Below are 25,691 nucleotides of genomic sequence, written 5' to 3' on the forward strand. Positions count from 1 at the left end.
TGTTTTCAGCGACGTTGTTTGGCACGCTACTTCTGAGGGCGCCTAAGGACGAGGAGAGCGCGGCCCTCAGCAAGAGGGCCATCAGTCAGCTGACGCAGAAGAAGGCGCGATTCGTCTACCACTTCCTAATCAACGAATTCGACGGTGGTATGAACAGTGCGTGACGGAGGATAGCGTTACGCTACATTATGGGGACTGTCACGTAACCTCTTATCAACATCTTTATCAACGAATTCGACGATGGCATTTATATTATGTGACGATAGATTGCGTGGTCATCGTTACATCTTTTGATCGCAAACAGTGTCGGTAGATTGCGTTACCTTGCGTTTCGAATGTGTCACACAAAAGACTGCGTTACACATCCTGGTCAACTAGTTCGAGGACTCTTTACATGACTCACTGCGACACGTTTCGCGTGTTACAGATTCTAACCAGTGATCATTGGTGCGTTATAGCCACTTGCGAGACACTTGTCACGACGCCATCCAAAGAGGGTGATGCGTGACACACATACCTTGAAATTCGTACAAGGCAGCCACGCAGAGCGTGACACGACATCAAGGACTTGCGGGACGCTCAATCCGACTTGTGTGACATATCATAAAGCCTGGTTTCGATATAGTCGTAACAGTCGTAAGGGTCGTAACAGTTATCTGCAAAAAAAATCTCGCGACTCTTACGACTATATGGAAACACTCGATGAGACCACCCTTACGACAGATACGACCGAAACCGACGGGTCGTTTCACGGTCTTCAGATATAGAACCAGTTCTATCCGTACAGTCGTAAGAGTCGCAAGTCGTAAGGTTCGCAGACGACTGTTACGACCTTTGCGATTGTTACGACTATATAGAAACCAAGGCCTGAATGAAATTTAATCCAGCAATGGAAAAGCCTCCGTTCTATTGCGAAATATTGGTGTTTCCAAAATGATCAATGAAAAAAAAGAAAACAATAGTGTCACGCAAGTCGCATTTACAGTCCTTAAAGCGTTCAGTAAAATGTGACCAAATGGTCACATGATAGTCGCGACTGCAAACTTCCGTACAACTTAACTTGTTACGCACGCATGTGTGACGGCGGGATATGCAAAATAATCAATACAATGTTATGTATACATGCCACTTACAAATTTTTTTTTACTCAAGAGACAGTGATTTTATCGTATCAGATTTAATCAATACAATGTTATGTATACATGCCACTTACAGATTTTTTTTTACTCAAGAGACAGCGATTTTATCGTATCAGATTTTAAGAGTTATTCGGGGGTTGTATTTTTGCTAACAGTTCTATTGATATTGTGGGAATTGAGTAATAAAAGTGTTATTATTTCTACTTTCACTCTTCAACTTTGTCAGTAAGCCATGCTACAGCCTTATTACCGAGGAAACTCAGAAATAAAAGTGTTATTATTTCTACTTTTAGTCTTCAACTTTGTCAGTTATCCTTGCTACAGCCTTATTACCGAAGAAAATCAAAAATAAAAGTGTTATTATTTCTACTTTTACTCTTCAACTTTGTCAGTAATCCATTACAGCCTTATTACCGAGGAAACTCAGAAATAAAAGTGTTATTATTTCTACTTTCACTCTTCAACTTTGTCAGTAATCCATTACAGCCTTATTACCGAGGAAACTCAGAAATAAAAGTGTTATTATTTCTACTTTTAGTCTTCAACTTTGTCAGTAATCCTTGCTCCAGCCTTATTGCCGAGGAAACTCAAGAAATAAAAGTGTTATTATTTCTACTTTCACTCTTCAACTTTGTCAGTAATCCATGCTACAGCCTTATTACCGAGGAAACTCAGACCAGAACAGGCGACCATCCCTCCTGCTATGGCGGCCCACCCTGCCGGGCCAGACAAGCCTGCCAAAGCAAGTCCTGTAGCAACAGCACCCGAGGAAACCACATCCGTTGCGTACTCCGCGATACGGCCATTTCTCTTGCACCTGTACTTCTTGCCGTCCATCTTTCCTTCATCTCTTGCTTTCTTCAACTCCTTCATGTCCTTGTAAAAGAATGCCCCTCCGACTATGGCAGATGTCACGGCGGCTACCGCGCCTGCCTTTGCGGCAGCTTTAAATGCCACGTTGGAGACCGTTTTCCTAGAGGCCTTGGATGCGCCGTTGGCAACCGCACTCCCAACGTCATCAACACCACTTTCTATAACTTTAGACGTTTGTTTCACTCCCTGTGCTATGACATTTGTGCCCTGACCTGTGGCAACAGAAGCTTTCCCCAGCGTCTTCGTTGTTTCCTCGGCAACTTTGCTGGTCGTTTTCATTGCTTCCTTGATAGCACGCTTTGCCAATCGTTTTGCAGATTTCTTGGCTGCCTTATGTGCCATCCTTCGGAAAAATATTCTGCTAAATTCCTCAGCTGCTTTTTGTCCAGTCTGTGGAAGAATGTTTTCCGCCGTTTCTTTTCCCACTTTCATGAACGTCTTTCCGAATTCTTTATATGCCTTCTTCGCCACTTCCTTTTGCAAGTTTCTCATTGTATGCTTGCTTAATTCTCGGCCAGCTCCTATAGTTGTTTCTTGAAGTAATCGTTCCACCGTCGTTGTACCCAGAGCTGTTGCTAACTCAGTAGTCATCAGTTTCATCGCTATCCCTATGGATTTCTTGTTGAGTTCCCTTGCGACAAACCCCGTTGCACGAACAGCACTTTTTGTCACAAAAACCTGACCTCCCAGAGTTAAGGAGCCAGTCACTATTTTCTCTCCTGAATTCCTCATTAATTTTCTTCCAGCCATTTCCAGCGCTTTTCTTGTGGCTTTTGAAACAGCTTTCCCTGTGGCGATGCCTACATTTTTCGAAGATTGCTTCACAACACATTTGCCAGTTGTCTTGACACTATACTCTACCAAAGCTGTGATTCCATAGTGCATTCCAGTCTTTGTCACACCCATGACGGCCTTTGAAATCACAGGCTTGATAAAATCCCGTCCCCGTAAACTCCCACCTTTGCAGAAAACAATCTCGTAGGTAACTTGGAAGACAAATGCAAGAATGGTGAACCTGTCTGTGGAGAAATGCGCTGCTAGGATAGGAAGCATGTGACGCGCCACAAACTCCATGACCTTGTCAGCAATGGGGGGCATATCTTCAATACATTCATCAAGGCGCTCAAGGAGGAATTTGCGATGTTTTTCTGACAGCAGTTTGTCTGGAATTTCATCAACAAATGAGTGCAGGAAACCCTGAATTGAAAGAGATTGGCCTTGGTTTGCTAATCGTATGAGATTTCTTGAAGTCTCTTTGATCAATCTCTTCGTGTCAAGAGATGCATTTGGCGCGACGAACTCGCTCAGTGCCACAGGCACCGTGGTCTCCTTGAGTACGTCGACTACGCCACCATTTCCATACAAGGTAGCTCTTGTAGACTCTGTAACAACAATGCCGATAGCCTTGGTCGTCTGCGAGGATGTTCCAGGCAGTGTTGTTATCATCAAATCAGGAATGTACTCTTTGGCTTTTTCAAGAATCTCGTCTTTTTCTGGAATTCTTCCCGTTCTTATAAAGTCATCGACAGTTGAGACAAAAAATGGTTCCATCGCCTTGAGCTGCTTTTCGGCCGATAACCCCAGATGGGTTTGGATAAACTCGATCAGTGCCGGTGTCAAATACTCCGTGACAGCCAGATTTCCTGCAGCTCTGAATTTCTCGTGAAAAACCCGGCAGATGTCAATGACAACTCCTCTTGCTTCGTGACTTACGTCTGTCCACACGGCATTGATCAGATCAAACAGGAGGTCGGTCATTCTGAGAAGGTTTAGCTTGCCTTCGTCATAAGCTGTTGCAGATTTTCTTGAGAGATGTGAGATGTGGTTAATACTTCTGCTAGCAACTCTCTTCACTCCCACATGAGTAAGATTCTTTATTTTTTGGAGCGCATTTACTAGTCTTGGTCTCAGGTAGCGCAAAACATCTTTGTGCACGTAACCGTCAAAGACTTGAACGATCTTGTTAGGATTCAATGTACTCATGGATGCATCGATAGCGGTTAGGAAGGTCTTTCTTAACTCAGGAAGTATGATGTCGTTAGTTACTAGCAGCAGCAGCTCCTGGAGTGAATTGGCTTTCGCTACTTTTAATGTCAGTCTCAGTAAATTATTCAACGATTCAGCTTGGAAAGCCTTCAGAACATTCTTAAGAACAGCTGATGGGAGATTTTGCATCTCCACTTTGGCGCTCTCAATGCATCCGTTCTCCAAATAGGTCCGCAATATTTGACAAATTGGGCTTGAGACATTCCTGAGTATGGTCTCAACGTTAGCTCTATAAAAGGCGCCTAAAAACTCAGCAAGATATGGAATAACCGTGTCGTTGATCACGTTTTCTACACTGTTGACTCCGAGCTGAAGAATCTCATTAATCCTCGTCGCCAAATATGCCTTTACTTCTGTTGGCAGCTCGCCACAAATACTCTCCAGAGCGTCACAGAGGGAGGCTGCGAATTTACCTTCTGCCATGACGGCCAGCTTGAAAGCAAATACAGAGTAGTCAATACAGAAGGTAGTCACTTTTTAGCCGAATTCGTTGTTGCGCGACCTCGGCGAATTCAAAATCCTTGACTCGTTTGGCAATAGTCAATCAACGTCTATACTCGATGGCTTTGTTTTCGCTGTCGCGTTATAAACAATTTGACTTCACATAGCAAGGGAGTAGTGTTGTAGTAATGTTGTTGGACCATAGTCCAATCGACCTCGAGGTCTAATTGTAAATTACTTGAATGTGTAGTTCCAGAAAATATCCATACCCCCCCCCCCCCCCCCCCCGCCAGTGGAGGTGGTCGGAGGTATTCCCCCACCCCTCTGGAATTTCCAACTCCCTGGAAAGAAATTAATACAGTAACTGTTAAGGAAAAAGTGCATTTTACCCCCCCCCCCCCCCCTCTCCCCTTCCCCTTTCCAATCCCCTCCATGGGGGTTTATGGATATTTTCTGGAACTACAGAATCACTTGTGTCGGAATGCAGCCTTCATCAGGAATAACAGATAATTATGAAAAGTAAATTTAAACAATCACAAGTTTCAGTGCGCGCACACGGGGGATGGTCTACGCGTGCAATCACCACCCTGGCGCCAAGCGGCCTCGATCTAGAAGTGGGAGTATCCATGGTTTGAAAGTACGCGCAGACCATCTCGCACGCACTAGAACTTGTGTGTTTTTTTTAATATTTAGTCGTCCTACTTATCCATTATTCCCGACAAACACAGCAAGGGATTGGTCACGTGGTATGATTGCCTACGCGCTATTCCCAGACGAGAAATGGATTTGAATTTCTCGCGGTCGCGGAACCACGAATCCGGCTATAAATACAAACTAAAGCACAAAGCAAGCGAATATTCGTTTGATGAGCATATTTCCTTAACGCGCTTTGTCTTTTTGCCGAAAAAAGAAAAACAGGGAGAAAGTATTACTTTCTAGGAATAAGGTAAGCTAAGATATTGGATATTTCTTGTGACTTGTTGAGCTGGATGACTTGAAAACTACAGTAATAGCACTGTTCTCGGAGTCCGTTTTATCGCTCGCACTCCTTGGAATAAGTTCTAACCGAATTTAACTAATTCACAGATTAAATATATCTAACGTACTTAGAAACCAAGATCAAACTCTGGACGCAAAAAAAAAAAACTAAAAATGTTTTCACTACTTTTCTAGCATCAATGTAAAATCATTCAATATCAAATTAGAGACATTTTTGAAAACATAGTGTGCCCATCCCTTAAATAAATGGATTGTTTGCGACGAGTTACAAATGAAAGGAAATTTGAACATTCATTTTCTTGTTGTGACGAGTGTTTTTTATTTAGTTGCTTTTATCACACTTCGTTGAATTTAATACAAGCATTTGAACCTATTATCACCTGTGCCGGCCCGGATAAGTACGCACAACCCAAAAAAATTCATAAATAAAAAATACACACAACAAGATGAAGATACTCTGGCATCAGTCTAAGGGATAAATGGTCTTTTGAAGGTATGCATCCAACCAAGGTGATAGCAACTACTCTTTGGCTAAATAATAGTTCAGGTTCTTAGAGAAATCTCAAATCAAACAAGGGAAAACAGCAGAATTAACCCAGTGAACTAAATGCTCAAAATACCACATAAGGGAAAGAGATCAGCAAACACAGCCCAAGACACAAATAGATAGTGTTATTCTAATCCTCAAGGCCCATTTCCGTGGCATCAAAACACAATGGCCTCTCCGTGAAGGCTTCTGGAATCATCTTGCTGCCGTCACACATTGCAAAGCATTGTGGGAGTTTCACGGAAAAATTCGTCATGAAAATGACCACGCATTCGCCCGATTGTTGACAGCTTTTTAGAAGTCTTTTCACCCCGAAGCCAAACAAATTAATTATAGGTCATACAGACCCAGAATAGCACTGTAAACAATTTTAGAATCAATTTAGTTACAGAAAGGACAGCATATAAGGGAGCTTTGGTGATTCATTAGTCCAGACTACTGTAGTCAGATATAGAGTCTTACAAGACCTTATGGTCTAATTGTGAAGTCCTAAGGAATGAACTAGAGGTAATCTCAATGAGGTTTAACGATTACTTTGTTCATAATAATGGCTCATTTTGGCCTAACTGTCAATTTGATCCATTTACTTATGGGGTCCCCTCCCCTACCTGGAAAGCTGGTGTTTCTAACATTGCTTTCCCCAATCAGTGTTAACATTGCTTTAATAATAAAAATCTTTTTTTAATGGTAGAAAAAAAAAACATTTTTGGGTCATACATGTTACAACACAGTGTAACACACATTTAAACAAATTGCAATCCCTCATATGCTCATAAAAGCCCTCAGGTATCCCATTCAACCCTGCGTGCAGGGTCTAGTTTATGAGAAAAAATTGAAGCAATCATCAATTTGTGCTAGCAGCAACGAGGGATAAGAGATACTCAGCAGATTGGATACTGCTGAGTAGGTGCAATAAAAAAAAACTCAAAATAATCGGGGAGGTATCTTTCTTTTGTTAAATTGAGCTAAGCACTTTAAAAATGATAAGCATTTCTACAATCCATTTTTAGGCCAATTATAGCTATAGCTCATCTCATGGAAAGGTCATTATTTATCGGGGGAGAGCTGTCAAGTTAATTTTTTCCGGTTCAAAAATTTGGACCCTCCCCCCATTTAAAGTCCAATCAAAGGCTCTGTGAGCTAACTCGTGAATGCAAATTTATTTTCCTAGTTATTTTTTTGTGTGCATAAAAGATATATTGGATACTGAACAAAGCATGAACACATCCAAGATGCATAAAAATGTCCTTATACCTTTTTTCCTAATTTTTTTTCTTTTCGATGTCATGACACACCAAGAACAGTATACTTAATTGTTATCATAAAAAATAAACAAAAAGATTCAGCGCCCTCAGTAGGAATCGAACCCGGGAAGCTGGGGTCATAGACCAATGTTCGCACTGCTAGACTAACGTGCCATTACTGAGCAAAGTAGTAACTAAAATTATTTTTATTACTATGGGTATCGTAATGATCGAAAAGCTTTTTGCTAGCATGAAAATTTCAGCATATTCTTTCTGGAAACAAAATACAATACCCGCAATAATTGATCACGCTACTGTCATACAATGTGTTTTATATGCTATTAACATTCTAGCAAAGCGAAAAATCGTTATTCGATGAAGAAGCGGGGGCCATATGTTTGTACGAGTTTTGTTTGATATTTAGTTTAGTTGATTGGGAGGAATTGTGAAAAAGTAATTTGTGGAGATCTATCCTCTTCTATTCTGTCCATTGAACAGAGTTTTTTTTTTCTTATTACCCTGCGACCAGAGACCCAGCTAACAGATCATTTACCTTATGTTTCTCGAACTTAAAAGTCGCAGTTTTACTAGTCGCTCTTTCAGCACAAATTCGAACAAACAACGCGAAAACCAGCGGCGTAGCCAGGATTTTTAACAGGGGGGGGGGGGCAAAAGGCCCTTTCAAGGCATTTTCTTCTGTATTTTAGATAATGTCTCATAAATTTACTGTATTTTTAGCTGCTAGAAAGGGGGGGGGAGGCGGGCCCCCTGGGCCACCCCCTTGGCTACACCCCTGAAAACCAAGAGACACGAATCGGCAAGTACTAAAAGAAAGAGAATTTAAAGCTTTGTTAGCATTTTACTTGTTTTGTTTGCAAAATAACAACTTGAACTGGACTGAACCGTAGAACCCACATGGAAGACTTTTCTGAAAATACTAGCTTATATTTATTTTACGGCTATACAAACAAATGACCGTAGCGGTCACAGGTCGATGCCTAAGCAATTTTATAGTAAAAAGCTTTAACCGGTAAAAGTTGAACACCGGAAGTTTACAGGATGACCTAAGGATTGCTGTGTTTGCAAAAGCACAGAAAGACCATAAAAAGTTTACGGATTAGTGATCCAATGATGGAGTGACATCGGAGTCCCCACATTAACTCGTACGTGTTACGAGGTTTTTGGGTGTGGTTTTTTTATGGTATTGGGGGTAGCCGGGGATCGTACACGCTGAGCAAGGGTTGGCCGTCTTCTTTGTTCTTTATTGCACCGCTTGAGTGTTTACAAATGGTAGAGCTACCACTGGCTAGCGGAAGGTTGGCTGTAAGAAGGCAAGTACTTTCGGAAGGTAGAGAAGGGACATCTCTTTCCCGGAAAGTTGACGAAGCCAAATTTAGAGAGTCCTGACAAAACCAACCTAGAGCACTGACGTGTAGTGTCCTCGCAACAGTTACAGTACATTCCTAGAGCTAGTTACTATGCTGCTCAATTTATACTAATCTCATTAATAAACTGGTCAAACTGGTTTTAAGGATGATGTAAGAATAGAAGATCGGGTGTTGACTTTGGGAAGAAAATCAACGATGAAATAATAAATTACTTAGAATAGATTCCTTTGATAGAAATAGCAAGAGCAGGATAAAAGGAAAAGATTGACTATAGTTATATGCAAAATTAAATAATGTAACAGCGGTAAGATTAAGGATAAAGATAATCATTAAACTGTTATTTTAGCCTGGCAAATATAAAACCTGTTTTGCTAAACAGTAACTACGCATGCTTAGTCAAACAATGAAGAGATCCACGTAAAGCAGATATGTGAAATGTCGAATGGAAAGTGAAAGTAAATATCTGACGTGTTTGAAACGACTTTTGCATAGATTAACAATTCCTTCATAACACATGCTTCGCATTCCTGAGTTAAAATCTCAAAAAGGCGACTAAAAATAGTGGAGTAAATGCCGACGTCACAAAAAGTTATCAAAACGTGGAGTAATAAGGAGTAATATCTATAACCAAAATTCATTGGCTACTAAATTATTGTCTGGCTCTTCTCAATATCAGATTCCAGAGAAACCTACCACGAATACGCGCTACTGAAGATTTATCACAAATGCAACGCGAAAAGAAACAGTCGAGTGCCTGTGTGTGACCACGTTATGTGTGACTTGTGACTCTTAGTTTGTGGTAAACACATGGAGTTAAACAGTTCATTCTAGCTATGAAATAAAATATTGAAAATCTCAATAATATTTGTACTTGGTTGTTGTGTTTCCAAGTGGACTGGATGAAATTCTAAGCTTTTAACTCGCGAATATTTCGCGAGTTACGCTGTTGAGTCTCACCCAACAAAAGGAAAAAGGTAACACACTCTGTCTGGATGGACGCTATAGAAGCTGCAGAATTAATTCGCTTTGGCCCCCTCGAAATTCAATATTTTGGCAAACTTCGCGTAAAAAACCTTTCGAATTTCTAGGAATCGAATCGAAAGCGGAAGTGATACTCATTTCATGTCACCTCTCCAGCTTTATTACGCTGAAGACAAATAAATAGACTTATTAAGCCCCCTTACAAATAAAGGAACAATTAATAGTTAAAAAGTGTGGAAATATGCGAGATAAATACCTGTTACTTCTGTTCTCCAGGGACTTGTGACAACTCCGTCTTATTAGACGAATCTCTAGCCGCCAGTGCTGAAAAACGCAAGACTAGTTCCAGTACCGCGCGGTTAAACCAGCCTTTTTGTTTTGAAATGGCGGCTTTTTACCGGCGAACTGTCACATTTTGGCGAATGCTAAGAAAACTAAACCAAACCTAAGGCTATAATTTTCTTTATGACTCCCTCATTATCACACAAATCTGTCATCTTTTGTACAGTATGGTTTTAATGCTGTACAGTTAGTCAAATTAGTGACAGAAGTCAGCCTTTCGTACCTTTTCTCGAATGTTTCAACACTACGATTGTGCTTGTTTTCGCCAGAGCACGCGCATGCGCATACGTTATTCAGCACTGTCTCTCTAGCCTGAATTTCAGCCGGGGCCTGGGTCCTACGTTTCACTCCACTTTTCAGCCGGGGCCTGGGTCCTACGTTTCACTCCCCATAAAGCCCCAAAGGGGAGTGAAACGTAGGACCCAGGCACCGGCTGAAAATCAGGCTAGCGAATCTCAAATCAATGAAAGCCTTGATTGACCACAGGTATCCCAAGCTCACAGTTTGTTATCTGACATACATAAGGGTGTTCGGAAGTTAGGTTGCTAGGGAAATTTTAAATTACCGTAGATCTGGCCGTATTAAAACCGCCTTTTTCAAGATTCAAGATTCACGATTTGAACTCTTACCAGAACGAAGTGAAAGGTAGGCAAGTAATTTTGGACATATTTCACGTTCCGTCCTCAAAAACACAATTACTCCCGCTTAATCGCGCTCACATCACGGTAACATCCTCACAAATAGTTGGAATCCAACCAGCCCAAACCTCAGTGCCACACGATTTTCCATTGCAGAGTAATCCGGCAGAATATTCGTCTTTTTGTCGTAATAGGCTTGACTACAATGAATTTGGCAACCGTCTAAATTGCCTTGTCCCCGCGAGCGCAAAAACATCCCGTGTACATGTGGCTGCGTAGATTTGGTATGGGTAAAAAAGGTCCCTGACTAGTTTTTTTTTCTGCCCGGAGATATGTGTGATGTTTTTTTTTTTTTTTTTTTGCCTTGATTTTGATGTTAAGGGCACGTTTTTTGCATATGAAGAAAACGTTGTCGTTTTGGGAGTCTGGTACCGAGGAATTTTAGTTTCTTTTCAAAGACTTTCACCATTGACTAAAGATGGTCACACTCACTGTTTTTCTCTTCTGATTACAAGTCATAAAGTTCACGAAGCACCCTAGCGGTACGACAACCTTAAAAATGGTAAGAGTTATGCTGTTTTTCCAAATAAGGGATATATTACTTTTCTAATATGGAAGTGACCGCGTTTGGGAAAAACGGCCACGCAAAAACCTTTTCGAGCTTAGAGCAGACTACTCCCACGGAAGGGACCCCTTTTTGGTCTCGCGGAGACGGGGCAATTTCGACGGTTGTTTCTTGCCCTATGTTTACCGTAAATAAAAATAGGGACAAATAAAGAGCTTGTTGGGCTACCTGTGGACTATGTATACAAAAAATCACAGAAAAAGACGTTTTAAAACAATTGTTTTGGGTCTATTTCGGTCATTACTATGGCGTGAAGTTATACGACTATTGTACGGTGATTCTTATGCCCTGTTTCAATGATAACCAATGAGTCTATGTAAAACCATCTTTATCGCCGAAATTGGCAATTTAGGGTGTGAATAGATTATAGCTTTGATACTGTAATCACGTGATAAAATATCGTCATTACTCCTTTGTAAATTATGCTGCTGCCATTATGAATTAATTCCTTGACTGAGTTTTGTTTGATATTTAGTTTAGTTGATTGGGAGGAATTGTGAAAAAGTAATTTGTGGAGATCTATCCTCTTCTATTCTGTGCATTGAACAGAGTTTTTTTTTTCTTATTACCCTTCGACCAGAGACCCAGCTAACAGATCATTTACCTTATGTTTCTCGAACTTAAAAGTCGCAGTTTTACTAGTCGCTCTTTCAGCACAAATTCGAACAAACAACGCGAAAACCAGCGGCGTAGCCAGGATTTTTAACAGGGGGGGGGGGGGGGGGGGGGGGGCAAAAGGCCCTTTCAAGGCATTTTCTTCTGTATTTTAGATAATGTCTCATAAATTTACTGTATTTTTAGCTGCTAGAAGGGGGGGGAGGCGGGCCCCCTGGGCCACCCCCTTGGCTACACCCCTGAAAACCAAGAGACACGAATCGCCAAGTACTAAAAGAAAGAGAATTTAAAGCTTTGTTAGCATTTTACTTGTTTTGTTTGCAAAATAACAACTTGAACTGGACTGAACCGTAGAACCAACATGGAAGACTTTTCTGAAAATACTAGCTTATATTTATTTTACGGCTATACAAACAAATGACCGTAGCGGTCACAGGTCGATGCCTAAGCAATTTTTTAGTACAAAGCTTTAACCGGTAAAAGTTGAACACCGGAAGTTTACAGGATGACCTAAGGATTGCTGTGTTTGCAAAAGCACAGAAAGACCATAAAAAGTTTACGGATTAGTGATCCAATGATGGAGTGACATCGGAGTCCCCACATTAACTCGTACATGTGTTACGAGGTTTTTGGGTGTGGTTCTTTTATGGTATTGGGGGTAGCCGGGGATCGTACACGCTGAGCAAGGGTTGGCCGTCTTCTTTGTTCTTTATTGCACCGCTTGAGTGTTTACAAATGGTAGAGCTACCACTGGCTAGCGGAAGGTTGGCTGTAAGAAGGCAAGTACTTTCGGAAGGTAGAGAAGGGACATCTCTTTCCCGGAAAGTTGACGAAGCCAACTTTAGAGAGTCCTGACAAAACCAACCTAGAGCACTGACGTGTAGTGTCCTCGCAACAGTTACAGTACATTCCTAGAGCTAGTTACTATGCTGCTCAATTTATACTAATCTCATTAATAAACTGGTCAAACTGGTTTTAAGGATGATGTAAGAATAGAAGATCGGGTGTTGACTTTGGGAAGAAAATCAACGATGAAATAATAAATTACTTAGAATAGATTCCTTCGATAGAAATAGCAAGAGCAGGATAAAAGGAAAAGATTGACTATAGTTATATGCAAAATTAAATAATGTAACAGCGGTAAGATTAAGGATAAAGATAATCATTAAACTGTTATTTTAGCCTGGCAAATATAAAACCTGTTTTGCTAAACAGTAACTACGCATGCTTAGTCAAACAATAAAGAGATCCACGTAAAGCAGATATGTGAAATGTCGAATGGAAAGTGAAAGTAAATATCTGACGTGTTTGAAACGACTTTTGCATAGATTAACAATTCCTTCATAACACATGCTTCGCATTCCCGAGTTAAAATCTCAAAAAGGCGACTAAAAATAGTGGAGTAAATGCCGACGTCACAAAAAAGTTATCAAAACGTGGAGTAATAAGGAGTAATATCTATAACCAAAATTCATTGGCTACTAAATTATTGTCTGGCTCTTCTCAATATCAGATTCCAGAGAAACCTACCACGAATACGCGCTACTGAAGATTTATCACAAATGCAACGCGAAAAGAAACAGTCGAGTGCCTGTGTGTGACCACGTTATGTGTGACTTGTGACTCTTAGTTTGTGGTAAACACATGGAGTTAAACAGTTCATTCTAGCTATGAAATAAAATATTGAAAATCTCAATAATATTTGTACTTGGTTGTTGTGTTTCCAAGTGGACTGGATGAAATTCTAAGCTTTTAACTCGCGAATATTTCGCGAGTTACGCTGTTGAGTCTCACCCAATACAAGGAAAAAGGTAACACACTCTGTCTGGATGGACGCTATAGAAGCTGCAGAATTAATTCGCTTTGGCCCCCTCGAAATTCAATATTTTGGCAAACTTCGCGTAAAAAACCTTTCGAATTTCTAGGAATCGAATCGAAAGCGGAAGTGATACTCATTTCATGTCACCTCTCCAGCTTTATTACGCTGAAGACAAATAAATAGACTTATTAAGCCCCCTTACAAATAAAGGAACAGTTAATAGTTAAAAAGTGTGGAAATATGCGAGATAAATACCTGTTACTTCTGTTCTCCAGGGACTTGTGACAACTCTGTCTTCTTAAACGAATCTCTAGCCGCCAGTGCTGAAAAACGCAAGACTAGTTCCAGTACCGCGCAGTTAAACCAGCCTTTTTGTTTTGAAATGGCGGCTTTTTACCGGCGAACTGTCACATTTTGACGAATGCTAAGAAAACTAAACCAAACCTAAGGCTATAATTTTCTTTATGACTCCCTCATTATCACACAAATCTGTCATCTTTTGTACAGTATGGTTTTAATGCTGTACAGTTAGTCAAATTAGTGACTGAAGTCAGCCTTTCGTACCTTTTCTCGAATGTTTCAACACTACGATTGTGCTTGTTTTCGCCAGAGCACGCGCATGCGCATACGTTATTCAGCACTGTCTCTCTAGCCTGAATTTCAGCCGGGGCCTGGGTCCTACGTTTCACTCCACTTTTCAGCCGGGGCCTGGGTCCTACGTTTCACTCCCCATAAAGCCCCAAAGGGGAGTGAAACGTAGGACCCAGGCACCGGCTGAAAATCAGGCTAGCGAATCTCAAATCAATGAAAGCCTTGATTGACCACAGGTATCCCAAGCTCACAGTTTGTTATCTGACATACATAAGGGTGTTCGGAAGTTAGGTTGCTAGGGAAATTTTAAATTACCGTAGATCTGGCCGTATTAAAACCGCCTTTTTCAAGATTCAAGATTCACGATTTGAACTCTTACCAGAACGAAGTGAAAGGTAGGCAAGTAATTTTGGACATATTTCACGTTCCGTCCTCAAAAACACAATTACTCCCGCTTAATCGCGCTCACATCACGGTAACATCCTCACAAATAGTTGGAATCCAACCAGCCCAAACCTCAGTGCCACACGATTTTCCATTGCAGAGTAATCCGGCAGAATATTCGTCTTTTTGTCGTAATAGGCTTGACTACAATGAATTTGGCAACCGTCTAAATTGCCTTGTCCCCGCGAGCGCAAAAACATCCCGTGTACATGTGGCTGCGTAGATTTGGTATGGGTAAAAAAGGTCCCTGACTAGTTTTTTTTCTGCCCGGAGATATGTGTGATGTTTTTTTTTTTTTTGCCCTGATTTTGATGTTAAGGGCACGTTTTTTGCATATGAAGAAAACGTTGTCGTTTTGGGAGTCTGGTACCGAGGAATTTTAGTTTCTTTTCAAAGACTTTCACCATTGACTAAAGATGGTCACACTCACTGTTTTTCTCTTCTGATTACAAGTCATAAAGTTCACGAAGCACCCTAGCGGTACGACAACCTTAAAAATGGTAAGAGTTATGCTGTTTTTCCAAATAAGGGATATATTACTTTTCTAATATGGAAGTGACCGCGTTTGGGAAAAACGGCCACGCAAAAACCTTTTCGAGCTTAGAGCAGACTACTCCCACGGAAGGGACCCCTTTTTGGTCTCGCGGAGACGGGGCAATTTCGACGGTTGTTTCTTGCCCTATGTTTACCGTAAATAAAAATAGGGACAAATAAAGAGCTTGTTGGGCTACCTGTGGACTATGTATACAAAAAATCACAGAAAAAGACGTTTTAAAACAATTGTTTTGGGTCTATTTCGGTCATTACTATGGCGTGAAGTTATACGACTATTGTACGGTGATTCTTATGCCCTGTTTCAATGATAACCAATGAGTCTATGTAAAACCATCTTTATCGCCGAAATTGGCAATTTAGGGTGTGAATAGATTATAGCTTTGATACTGTAATCACGTGATAAAATATCGTCATTACTCCTTTGTATATTATGCTGCTGCCATTATTAATTAATTCCTTGACTGAGTTTTGTTTGATATTTAGTTTAGTTGATTGGGAGGAATTGTGAAAAAGTAATTTGTGGAGATCTATCCTCTTCTATTCTGTGCATTGAACAGAGTTTTTTTTTTCTTATTACCCTGCGACCAGAGACCCAGCTAACAGATCATTTACCTTATGTTTCTCGAACTTAAAAGTCGCAGTTTTACTAGTCGCTCTTTCAGCACAAATTCGAACAAACAACGCGAAAACCAGCGGCGTAGCCAGGATTTTTAACAGGGGGGGGGGGGGGGGGGGCAAAAGGCCCTTTCAAGGCATTTTCTTCTGTATTTTAGATAATGTCTCATAAATTTACTGTATTTTTAGCTGCTAGAAGGGGGGGGAGGCGGGCCCCCTGGGCCACCCCCTTGGCTACACCCCTGAAAACCAAGAGACACGAATCGCCAAGTACTAAAAGAAAGAGAATTTAAAGCTTTGTTAGCATTTTACTTGTTTTGTTTGCAAAATAACAACTTGAACTGGACTGAACCGTAGAACCAACATGGAAGACTTTTCTGAAAATACTAGCTTATATTTATTTTACGGCTATACAAACAAATGACCGTAGCGGTCACAGGTCGATGCCTAAGCAATTTTTTAGTACAAAGCTTTAACCGGTAAAAGTTGAACACCGGAAGTTTACAGGATGACCTAAGGATTGCTGTGCTAGGGAAATTTTAAATTACCGTAGATCTGGCCGTATTAAAACCGCCTTTTTCAAGATTCAAGATTCACGATTTGAACTCTTACCAGAACGAAGTGAAAGGTAGGCAAGTAATTTTGGACATATTTCACGTTCCGTCCTCAAAAACACAATTACTCCCGCTTAATCGCGCTCACATCACGGTAACATCACGGTAACACAAATAGTTGGAATCCAACCAGCCCAAACCTCAGTGCCACACGATTTTCCATTGCAGAGTAATCCGGCAGAATATTCGTCTTTTTGTCATAATAGGCTTGACTACAATGAATTTGGCAACCGTCTAAATTGCCTTGTCCCCGCGAGCGCAAAAACATCCCGTGTACATGTAGCTGCGTAGATTTGGTATGGGTAAAAAAGGTCCCTGACTAGTTTTTTTTCTGCCCGGAGATATGTGTGATGTTTTTTTTTTTTTTTGCCCTGATTTTGATGTTAAGGGCACGTTTTTTGCATATGAAGAAAACGTTGTCGTTTTGGGAGTCTGGTACCGAGGAATTTTAGTTTCTTTTCAAAGACTTTCACCATTGACTAAAGATGGTCACACTCACTGTTTTTCTCTTCTGATTACAAGTCATAAAGTTCACGAAGCACCCTAGCGGTACGACAACCTTAAAAATGGTAAGAGTTATGCTGTTTTTCCAAATAAGGGATATATTACTTTTCTAATATGGAAGTGAGCGCGTTTGGGAAAAACCATCATTCCTAGCGGGCAGCATCCACTCTGTCGCCGAGGCTCTTCTAATTTTCCTAGAAGCCCTTCCCGTTCCCGTCATCCCTTTCGGGTTCTACCAAAAGGCGCTGGAGTGCTGTAATAACTACATTTTGTGCAAGCAGCTGATCTGCCAGCTACCCGAGTGCCACCGGAACGCGTTCACTTATCTGACGGCGTTCCTGAGAGAGCTGCTTCTATCATCTACTGAAAACAAACTCGATGCAAAAACGCTCGGTGAGTACCCTGTTTAATGAACCCTGTTGTAGAAGAAACCGCTGTAGGTTTGGGAACCCTGTGGTGTGAGTAAACACTGTAGTGGAAAAAAAGCATGATGTTAAATCGCTCGGTGAGTACCCTGTTATGGGAACCCTGTGGCGGAAGCCTTGGGATTAGAGAAACCTCTGTAAAGGGAGCCGTGTGGTGAGGGAAACCTCTGTAGTGGGAGCCCTGTGGAAAAAGAAAGCTTTGTAGAGGGAGCCCTGGGGTGAAAAATACCTCTTTAGTGGGAGCCCTGTGGGGAGAGAAACCTCTTTAGTGGCAGCCCTGTGGGGGAGAGAAGCCTTTGTAGTGGGAGCCCTGTGGTAAAAGAAACCTCTTTAGTGGGAGCCCTGTGGGAAGAGAAGCCTTTGTAGTGGGAGCCCTGTGGTAAAAGAAACCTCTTTAGTGGGAGCCCTTTGGGGAGAGAAGCCTTTGTAGTGGGAGCCATGTGGTAAAAGAAACCTTTTTAGTGGGAGCCCTGTGGGGAGAGAATCCTTTGTAGTGGGAGCCCTGTGGTAAAAGAAACCTCTTTAGTGGGAGCCCTGTGGGTAGAGAATCCTTTGTAGTGGGAGCCCTGTAGGGAGAGAAGCCTTTGTAGTGGGAGCCCTGTGGTAAAAGAAACCTCTTTAGTGGGAGCCCTGTGGGTAGAGAATCGTTTGTAGTGGGAGCCCTGTAGGGAGAGAAGCCTTTGTAGTGGGCGCCCTGTGGTAAAAGAAATCTCTTTAGTGGGAGCCCTGTGGGTAGAGAATCCTTTGTAGTGGGAGCCCTGTAGGGAGAGAAGCCTTTGTAGTGGGAGCCCTGTGGTAAAAGAAACCTTTCTAGTGGGAGCCCTGTGGGGAGAGAAACCTCTTTAGTGGCAGCCATGTGGGGAGAGAAGCCTTTGTAGTGTAATACCGCTGGCTCGCGAAGACTCGAACCTTCAAGGGGAAGCTGGAGCTGTAGGGGGGGATCACAAATACAATAATTATAGGCCTTGAAAAGGCCTCAAAAGGACCTGGGTGTGAGCTCCCTTTGTTGTTTTCAGCGACGTTGTTTGGCACGCTACTTCTGAGGGCGCCTAAGGACGAGGAGAGCGCGGCCCTCAGCAAGAGGGCCATCAGTCAGCTGACGCAGAAGAAGGCGCGATTCGTCTACCACTTCCTAATCAACGAATTCGACGGTGGTATGAACAGTGCGTGACGGAGGATAGCGTTACGCTACATTATGGGGACTGTCACGTAACCTCTTATCAACATCTTTATCAACGAATTCGACGATGGCATTAATATTATGTGACGATAGATTGCGTGGTCATCGTTACATCTTTTGATCGCAAACAGTGTCGGTAGATTGCGTTACCTTGCGTGTCGAATGCTGTCACACAAAAGACTGCGTTACACATCCTGGTCAACTAGTTCGAGGACTCTTTACATGACTCATTGCGACACGTTTCGCGTGTTACAGATTCTAACCAGTGATCATTGGTGCGTTATAGCCACTTGCGAGACACTTGTCACGACGCCATCCAAAGAGGGTGATGCGTGACACACATACCTTGAAATTCGTACAAGGCAGCCACGCAGAGCGTGACACGACATCAAGGACTTGCGGGACGCTCAATCCGACTTGTGTGACATATCATAAAGCCTGGTTTCGATATAGTCGTAACAGTCGTAAGGGTCGTAACAGTTATCTGCAAAAAAAATCTCGCGACTCTTACGACTATATGGAAACACTCGATGAGACCACCCTTACGACAGATACGACCGAAACCGACGGGTCGTTTCACGGTCTTCAGATATAGAACCAATTCTATCCGTACAGTCGTAAGAGTCGCAAGTCGTAAGGTTCGCAGACGACTGTTACGACCTTTGCGATTGTTACGACTATATAGAAACCAAGGCCTGAATGAAATTTAATCCAGCAATGGAAAAGCCTCCGTTCTATTGCGAAATATTGGTGTTTCCAAAATGATCAATGAAAAAAAAGAAAACAATAGTGTCACGCAAGTCGCATTTACAGTCCTTAAAGCGTTCAGTAAAATGTGACCAAATGGTCACATGATAGCCGCGACTGCAAACTTCCGTACAACTTAACTTGTTACGCACGCATGTGTGACAGGGCGGGATATGCAAAATAATCAATACAATGTTATGTATACATGCCACTTACAGATTTTTTTTTACTCAAGAGACAGTGATTTTATCGTATCAGATTTAATCAATACAATGTTATGTATACATGCCACTTACAGATTTTTTTTTACTCAAGAGACAGTGATTTTATCGTATCAGATTTTAAGAGTTATTCGGGGGTTGTATTTTTGCTAACAGTTCTATTGATATTGTGGGAATTGAGTAATAAAAGTGTTATTATTTCTACTTTCACTCTTCAACTTTGTCAGTAAGCCATGCTACAGCCTTATTACCGAGGAAACTCAGAAATAAAAGTGTTATTATTTCTACTTTTAGTCTTCAACTTTGTCAGTAATCCTTGCTACAGCCTTATTAACGAAGAAAATCAAAAATAAAAGTGTTATTATTTCTACTTTTACTCTTCAACTTTGTCAGTAATCCATTACAGCCTTATTACCGAGGAAACTCAGAAATAAAAGTGTTATTATTTCTACTTTCACTCTTCAACTTTGTCAGTAATCCATGCTACAGCCTTATTGCCGAGGAAACTCAAGAAATAAAAGTGTTATTATCTCTACTTTCACTCTTCAACTTTGTCAGTAATCCATGCTACAGCCTTATTACCGAGGAAACTCAGTAATAAAAGTGTTATTATTTTCTACTTTCACTCTTCAACTTTGTCAGTAATCCATGCTACAGCCTTATTGCCGAGGAAACTCAAGAAATAAAAGTGTTATTATTTCTACTTTCACTCTTCAACTTTGTCAGTAATCCATGCTACAGCCTTATTACCGAGGAAACTCAGACCAGAACAGGCGACCATCCCTCCTGCTATGGCGGCCCACCCTGCCGGGCCAGACAAGCCTGCCAAAGCAAGTCCTGTAGCAACAGCACCCGAGGAAACCACATCCGTTGCGTACTCCGCGATACGGCCATTTCTCTTGCACCTGTACTTCTTGCCGTCCATCTTTCCTTCATCTCTTGCTTTCTTCAACTCCTTCATGTCCTTGTAAAAGAATGCCCCTCCGACTATGGCAGATGTCACGGCGGCTACCGCGCCTGCCTTTGCGGCAGCTTTAAATGCCACGTTGGAGACCGTTTTCCTAGAGGCCTTGGATGCGCCGTTGGCAACCGCACTCCCAACGTCATCAACACCACTTTCTATAACTTTAGACGTTTGTTTCACTCCCTGTGCTATGACATTTGTGCCCTGACCTGTGGCAACAGAAGCTTTCCCCAGCGTCTTCGTTGTTTCCTCGGCAACTTTGCTGGTCGTTTTCATTGCTTCCTTGATAGCACGCTTTGCCAATCGTTTTGCAGATTTCTTGGCTGCCTTATGTGCCATACTTCGGAAAAATCTTCTGCTGAATTCCTCAGCTGCTTTTTGTCCAGTCTGTGGAAGAATGTTTTCCGCCGTTTCTTTTCCCACTTTCATGAACGTCTTTCCGAATTCTTTATATGCCTTCTTCGCCACTTCCTTTTGCAAGTTTCTCATTGTATGCTTGCTTAATTCTCGGCCAGCTCCTATAGTTGTTTCTTGAAGTAATCGTTCCACCGTCGTTGTACCCAGAGCTGTTGCTAACTCAGTAGTCATCAGTTTCATCGCTATCCCTATGGATTTCTTGTTGAGTTCCCTTGCGACAAACCCCGTTGCACAAACAGCACTTTTTGTCACAAAAACCTGACCTCCCTGAGTTAAGGAGCCAGTCACTATTTTCTCTCCTGAATTCCTCATTAATTTTCTTCCAGCCATTTCCAGCGCTTTTCTTGTGGCTTTTGAAACAGCTTTCCCTGTGGCGATGCCTACATTTTTCGAAGATTGCTTCACAACACATTTGCCAGTTGTCTTGACACTATACTCTACCAAAGCTGTGATTCCATAGTGCATTCCAGTCTTTGTCACACCCATGACGGCCTTTGAAATCACAGGCTTGATAAAATCCCGTCCCCGTAAACTCCCACCTTTGCAGAAAACAATCTCGTAGGTAACTTGGAAGACAAATGCAAGAATGGTGAACCTGTCTGTGGAGAAATGCGCTGCTAGGATAGGAAGCATGTGACGCGCCACAAACTCCATGACCTTGTCAGCAATGGGGGGCATATCTTCAATACATTCATCAAGGCGCTCAAGGAGGAATTTGCGATGTTTTTCTGACAGCAGTTGGTCTGGAATTTCATCAACAAATGAGTGCAGGAATCCCTGAATTGAAAGAGATCGGCCTTGGTTTGCTAATCGTATGAGATTTCTTGAAGTCTCTTTGATCAATCTCTTCGTGTCAAGAGATGCATTTGGCGCGACGAACTCGCTCAGTGCCACAGGCACCGTGGTCTCCTTGAGTACGTCGACTACGCCACCATTTCCATACAAGGTAGCTCTTGTAGACTCTGTAACAACAATGCCGATAGCCTTGGTCGTCTGCGAGGATGTTCCAGGCAGTGTTGTTATCATCAAATCAGGAATGTACTCTTTGGCTTTTTCAAGAATCTCGTTTTTTTCTGGAATTCTTCCCGTTCTTATAAAGTCATCGACAGTTGAGACAAAAAATGGTTCCATCGCCTTGAGCTGCTTTTCGGCCGATAACCCCAGATGGGTTTGGATAAACTCGATCAGTGCCGGTGTCAAATACTCCGTGACAGCCAGATTTCCTGCAGCTCTGAATTTCTCGTGAAAAACCCGGCAGATGTCAATGACAACTCCTCTTGCTTCGTGACTTACGTCTGTCCACACGGCATTGATCAGAACAAACAGGAGGTCGGTCATTCTGAGAAGGTTTAGCTTGCCTTCGTCATAAGCTGTTGCAGATTTTCTTGAGAGATGTGAGATGTGGTTAATACTTCTGCTAGCAACTCTCTTCACTCCCACATGAGTAAGATTCTTTATTTTTTGGAGCGCATTTACTAGTCTTGGTCTCAGGTAGCGCAAAACATCTTTGTGCACGTAACCGTCAAAGACTTGAACGATCTTGTTAGGATTCAATGTACTCATGGATGCATCGATAGCGGTTAGGAAGGTCTTTCTTAACTCAGGAAGTATGATGTCGTTAGTTACTAGCAGCAGCAGCTCCTGGAGTGAATTGGCTTTCGCTACTTTTAATGTCAGTCTCAGTAAATTATTCAACGATTCAGCTTGGAAAGCCTTCAGAACATTCTTAAGAACAGCTGATGGGAGATTTTGCATCTCCACTTTGGCGCTCTCAATGCATCCGTTCTCCAAATAGGTCCGCAATATTTGACAAATTGGGCTTGAGACATTCCTGAGTATGGTCTCAACGTTAGCTCTATAAAAGGCGCCTAAAAACTCAGCAAGATATGGAATAACCGTGTCGTTGATCACGTTTTCTACACTGTTGACTCCGAGCTGAAGAATCTCATTAATCCTCGTCGCCAAATATGCCTTTACTTCTGTTGGCAGCTCGCCACAAATACTCTCCAGAGCGTCACAGAGGGAGGCTGCGAATTTACCTTCTGCCATGACGGCCAGCTTGAAAGCAAATACAGAGTATATGCTCAAGTCGGCAGCTATCACTCCCATCCCAAAGCAAAGACCACCAAGAACAATAGATAGCGATTTAAGACCTATTTCCTTAACATGTCAAATTTCTAAAGTTCTAGAAAGCTTCACTTTATCTAGAATGCTGCCGAAATTGCTTCCTAAGCTAGACACCAAACAATTTGCAGTTGCAGGGCGATCTACTGATCAAGCCCTAGTCTTCTTGCTTCATCTAGCCCTCGAAGTGTTAGACAGAGGTAATTGTTCCATTCGTTTCTTTTTCGCCGATTTCAGAAAGGGCTTCGACTTAATCGATCATAAGATATTACTATCTAAGTTATCCTGTTCTGACATGCACTCTAGCTTAGTAAGGTGGGTTGCTGCTTTCCTATTAGAAAGGTCGCAGTCTGTCCAAATAGGCACGTTTAAATCTCAACCTAGAAAGCTTAATGGGGGCATCCCACAAGGCACAAAATTAGCGCCTATATTATTTGCTGTAATGGTGAACGAGCTTGTCGACAAATGGAGCTTGAGGGCAAAGTTTGTCGACGACCTTACAGTAATGGAAGTTATTCCCAGGAATTCACCATCAATAATGAGGTATATTGTGTCGGATATCCAAGAATTTGCCAGTAATAACAACATGCAACTTAATCCAACGAAATGCAAGGAGATGCGTGTAAGCTTTCTTCACTACAATAGCTGCGAGCTTCAACCCATTGCCACCGGTGGCACCTATATTGAGGAAGTGACATCATTTAAGCTACTCGGCGTGTACATTTCCAACGATCTGACATGGGCTGCTCACTGCGAGTACGTAGTGAAGAAAGCTAACAGGCGCCTTTACGCAATAAGGCAACTCAAGAAGAGTCGTGTCCCACAAGGGGACCTTGTTAGCATTTACTGCTGTCTCGTGCGCTCTATCCTGGAGTACGCATGCGTAGTCTTTGCCAACCTTCCAAAATATTTATCGCAAGATCTGGAGCGGATCCAGAGGCGCGCTTTGGCTATCATATTCCCATTTATCCCCTATGCGGACGCGCTGGCCAAGGCTGGTATTACCACCCTTGAGGAGCGCAGGAAAATAGCATGCAGTAAGTTTATCCGTAAGGTCACTCCTGACAATCCACTCCATCTCCTAATACACAAACGCATAATTAACCAGTCCTCGCACTACAACTTAAGACCTAAAGACCATGTCACTCTAGCAACCAAAACCGACAGGTTCGGAAATTTTGTTAGCGTAAAGTTTGCAACCTCAGGCTTGGAGTGAATTATCAATATATCATATGTAAATTATATGTTAATTATATATTTATATGTATGCGTAATTGACCGTCACTGTAATTCAGTCCATGGACTGCGAAAGTGAAAAATAAACTTATTATTATTATTATTATTAGTAGTAGTCAATACAGAAGGTAGTCACTTTTTAGCCGAATTCGTTGCTGCGCGACCTCGGCGAATTCAAAATCCTTGACTCGTTTGGCAATAGTCAATCAACGTCTATACCCGATGGCTTTGTTTTCGCTGTCGCGTTATAAACAATTTGACTTCACATAGCAAGGGAGTAGTGTTGTAGTAATGTTGTTGGACCATAGTCCAATCGACCTCGAGGTCTAATTGTAAATTACTTGAATGTGTAGTTCCAGAAAATATCCATACCCCCCCCCCCCCCCCCCCCCCCGCCAGTGAAGGTGGTCGGAGGTATTCCCCCACCCCTCTGGAATTTCCAACTCCTGGAAAGAAATTAATACAGTAACTGTTAAGGAAAAAGTGCATTTTACCCCCCCTCCCCCTCTCCCCTTCCCCTTTCCAATCCCCTCCATGGGGGTTTATGGATATTTTCTGGAACTACAGAATCACTTGTGTCGGAATGCAGCCTTCATCAGGAATAACAGATAATTATGACAAGTAAATTTAAACAATCACAAGTTTCAGTGCGCGCACACGGGGGATGGTCTACGCGTGCAATCACCACCCTGGCGCCAAGCGGCCTCGATCTAGAAGTGGGAGTATCCATGGTTTGAAAGTACGCGCAGACCATCTCGCACGCACTAGAACTTGTGTGTTTTTTTTATATTTAATCGTCCTACTTATCCATTATTCCCGATAAACACAGCAAGGGATTGGTCACGTGGTATGATTGCCTACGCGCTATTCCCAGACGAGAAATGGATTTGAATTTCTCGCGGTCGCGGAACCACGAATCCGGCTATAAATACAAACTAAAGCACAAAGCAAGCGAATATTCGTTTGATGAGCATATTTCCTTAACGCGCTTTGTTTTTTTGCCGAAAAAAGAAAAACAGGGAGAAAGTATTACTTTCTAGGAATAAGGTAAGCTAAGATATTGGATATTTCTTGTGACTTGTTGAGCTGGATGACTTGAAAACTACAGTAATAGCACTGTTCTCGGAGTCCGTTTTATCGCTCGCACTCCTTGGAATAAGTTATAACCGAATTTAACTAATTCACAGATTAAATATATCTAACGTACTTAGAAACCAAGATCAAACCCTGGACGCAAAAAAAAAAAAAAAACTAAAAATGTTTTCACTACTTTTCTAGCATCAATGTACTTTTCTAGCATCAATGTAAAATCATTCAATATCAAATTAGAGACATTTTTGAAAACATAGTGTGCCCA

The 25,691-nt window shown here is 42.0% G+C and overlaps 2 protein-coding genes across 6 annotated transcripts in view; one reads left to right on the top strand and one right to left on the bottom strand.

Annotated features, from left to right (window-relative positions):
* The window catches only part of LOC5503077 (inositol polyphosphate 5-phosphatase OCRL), a 41,620-nt gene extending 21,823 nt beyond the window's left edge, over positions 1-19,797 (top strand). For 2 of the 3 annotated variants that reach the window (XM_048722108.1, XM_048722110.1), the window contains one exon: positions 10-1,342. In XM_048722108.1, coding sequence (XP_048578065.1) covers positions 10-164 — 155 coding nt within the window. In that variant the 3' untranslated portion in view covers positions 165-1,342. Of the gene's footprint in view, positions 1-9; positions 1,343-17,173; positions 17,414-18,461 lie in introns of those variants that run through there. The other variant, XM_048722109.1, reaches the window with a different exon arrangement.
* Positions 1,162-25,691, bottom strand: part of LOC116610628 — a 28,872-nt gene continuing 4,342 nt past the window's right edge. Inside the window, exons 2-4 of one of the 3 annotated variants that reach the window (XM_048722111.1) lie at positions 13,953-14,020; positions 9,915-9,982; positions 1,162-4,490 (exon numbers count right to left, since the gene is read on the bottom strand). In XM_048722111.1, coding sequence (XP_048578068.1) covers positions 1,758-4,481 — 2,724 coding nt within the window. In that variant the 5' untranslated portion in view covers positions 4,482-4,490; positions 9,915-9,982; positions 13,953-14,020 and the 3' untranslated portion in view covers positions 1,162-1,757. Of the gene's footprint in view, positions 4,491-9,914; positions 9,983-13,952; positions 14,021-19,616; positions 23,033-25,691 lie in introns of those variants that run through there. The other 2 variants (XM_048722113.1, XM_032371351.2) reach the window with 2 other exon arrangements.

This window comes from Nematostella vectensis, chromosome 14, assembly GCF_932526225.1.
Source record: "Nematostella vectensis chromosome 14, jaNemVect1.1, whole genome shotgun sequence".
Lineage (NCBI taxonomy): Eukaryota > Metazoa > Cnidaria > Anthozoa > Actiniaria > Edwardsiidae > Nematostella > Nematostella vectensis.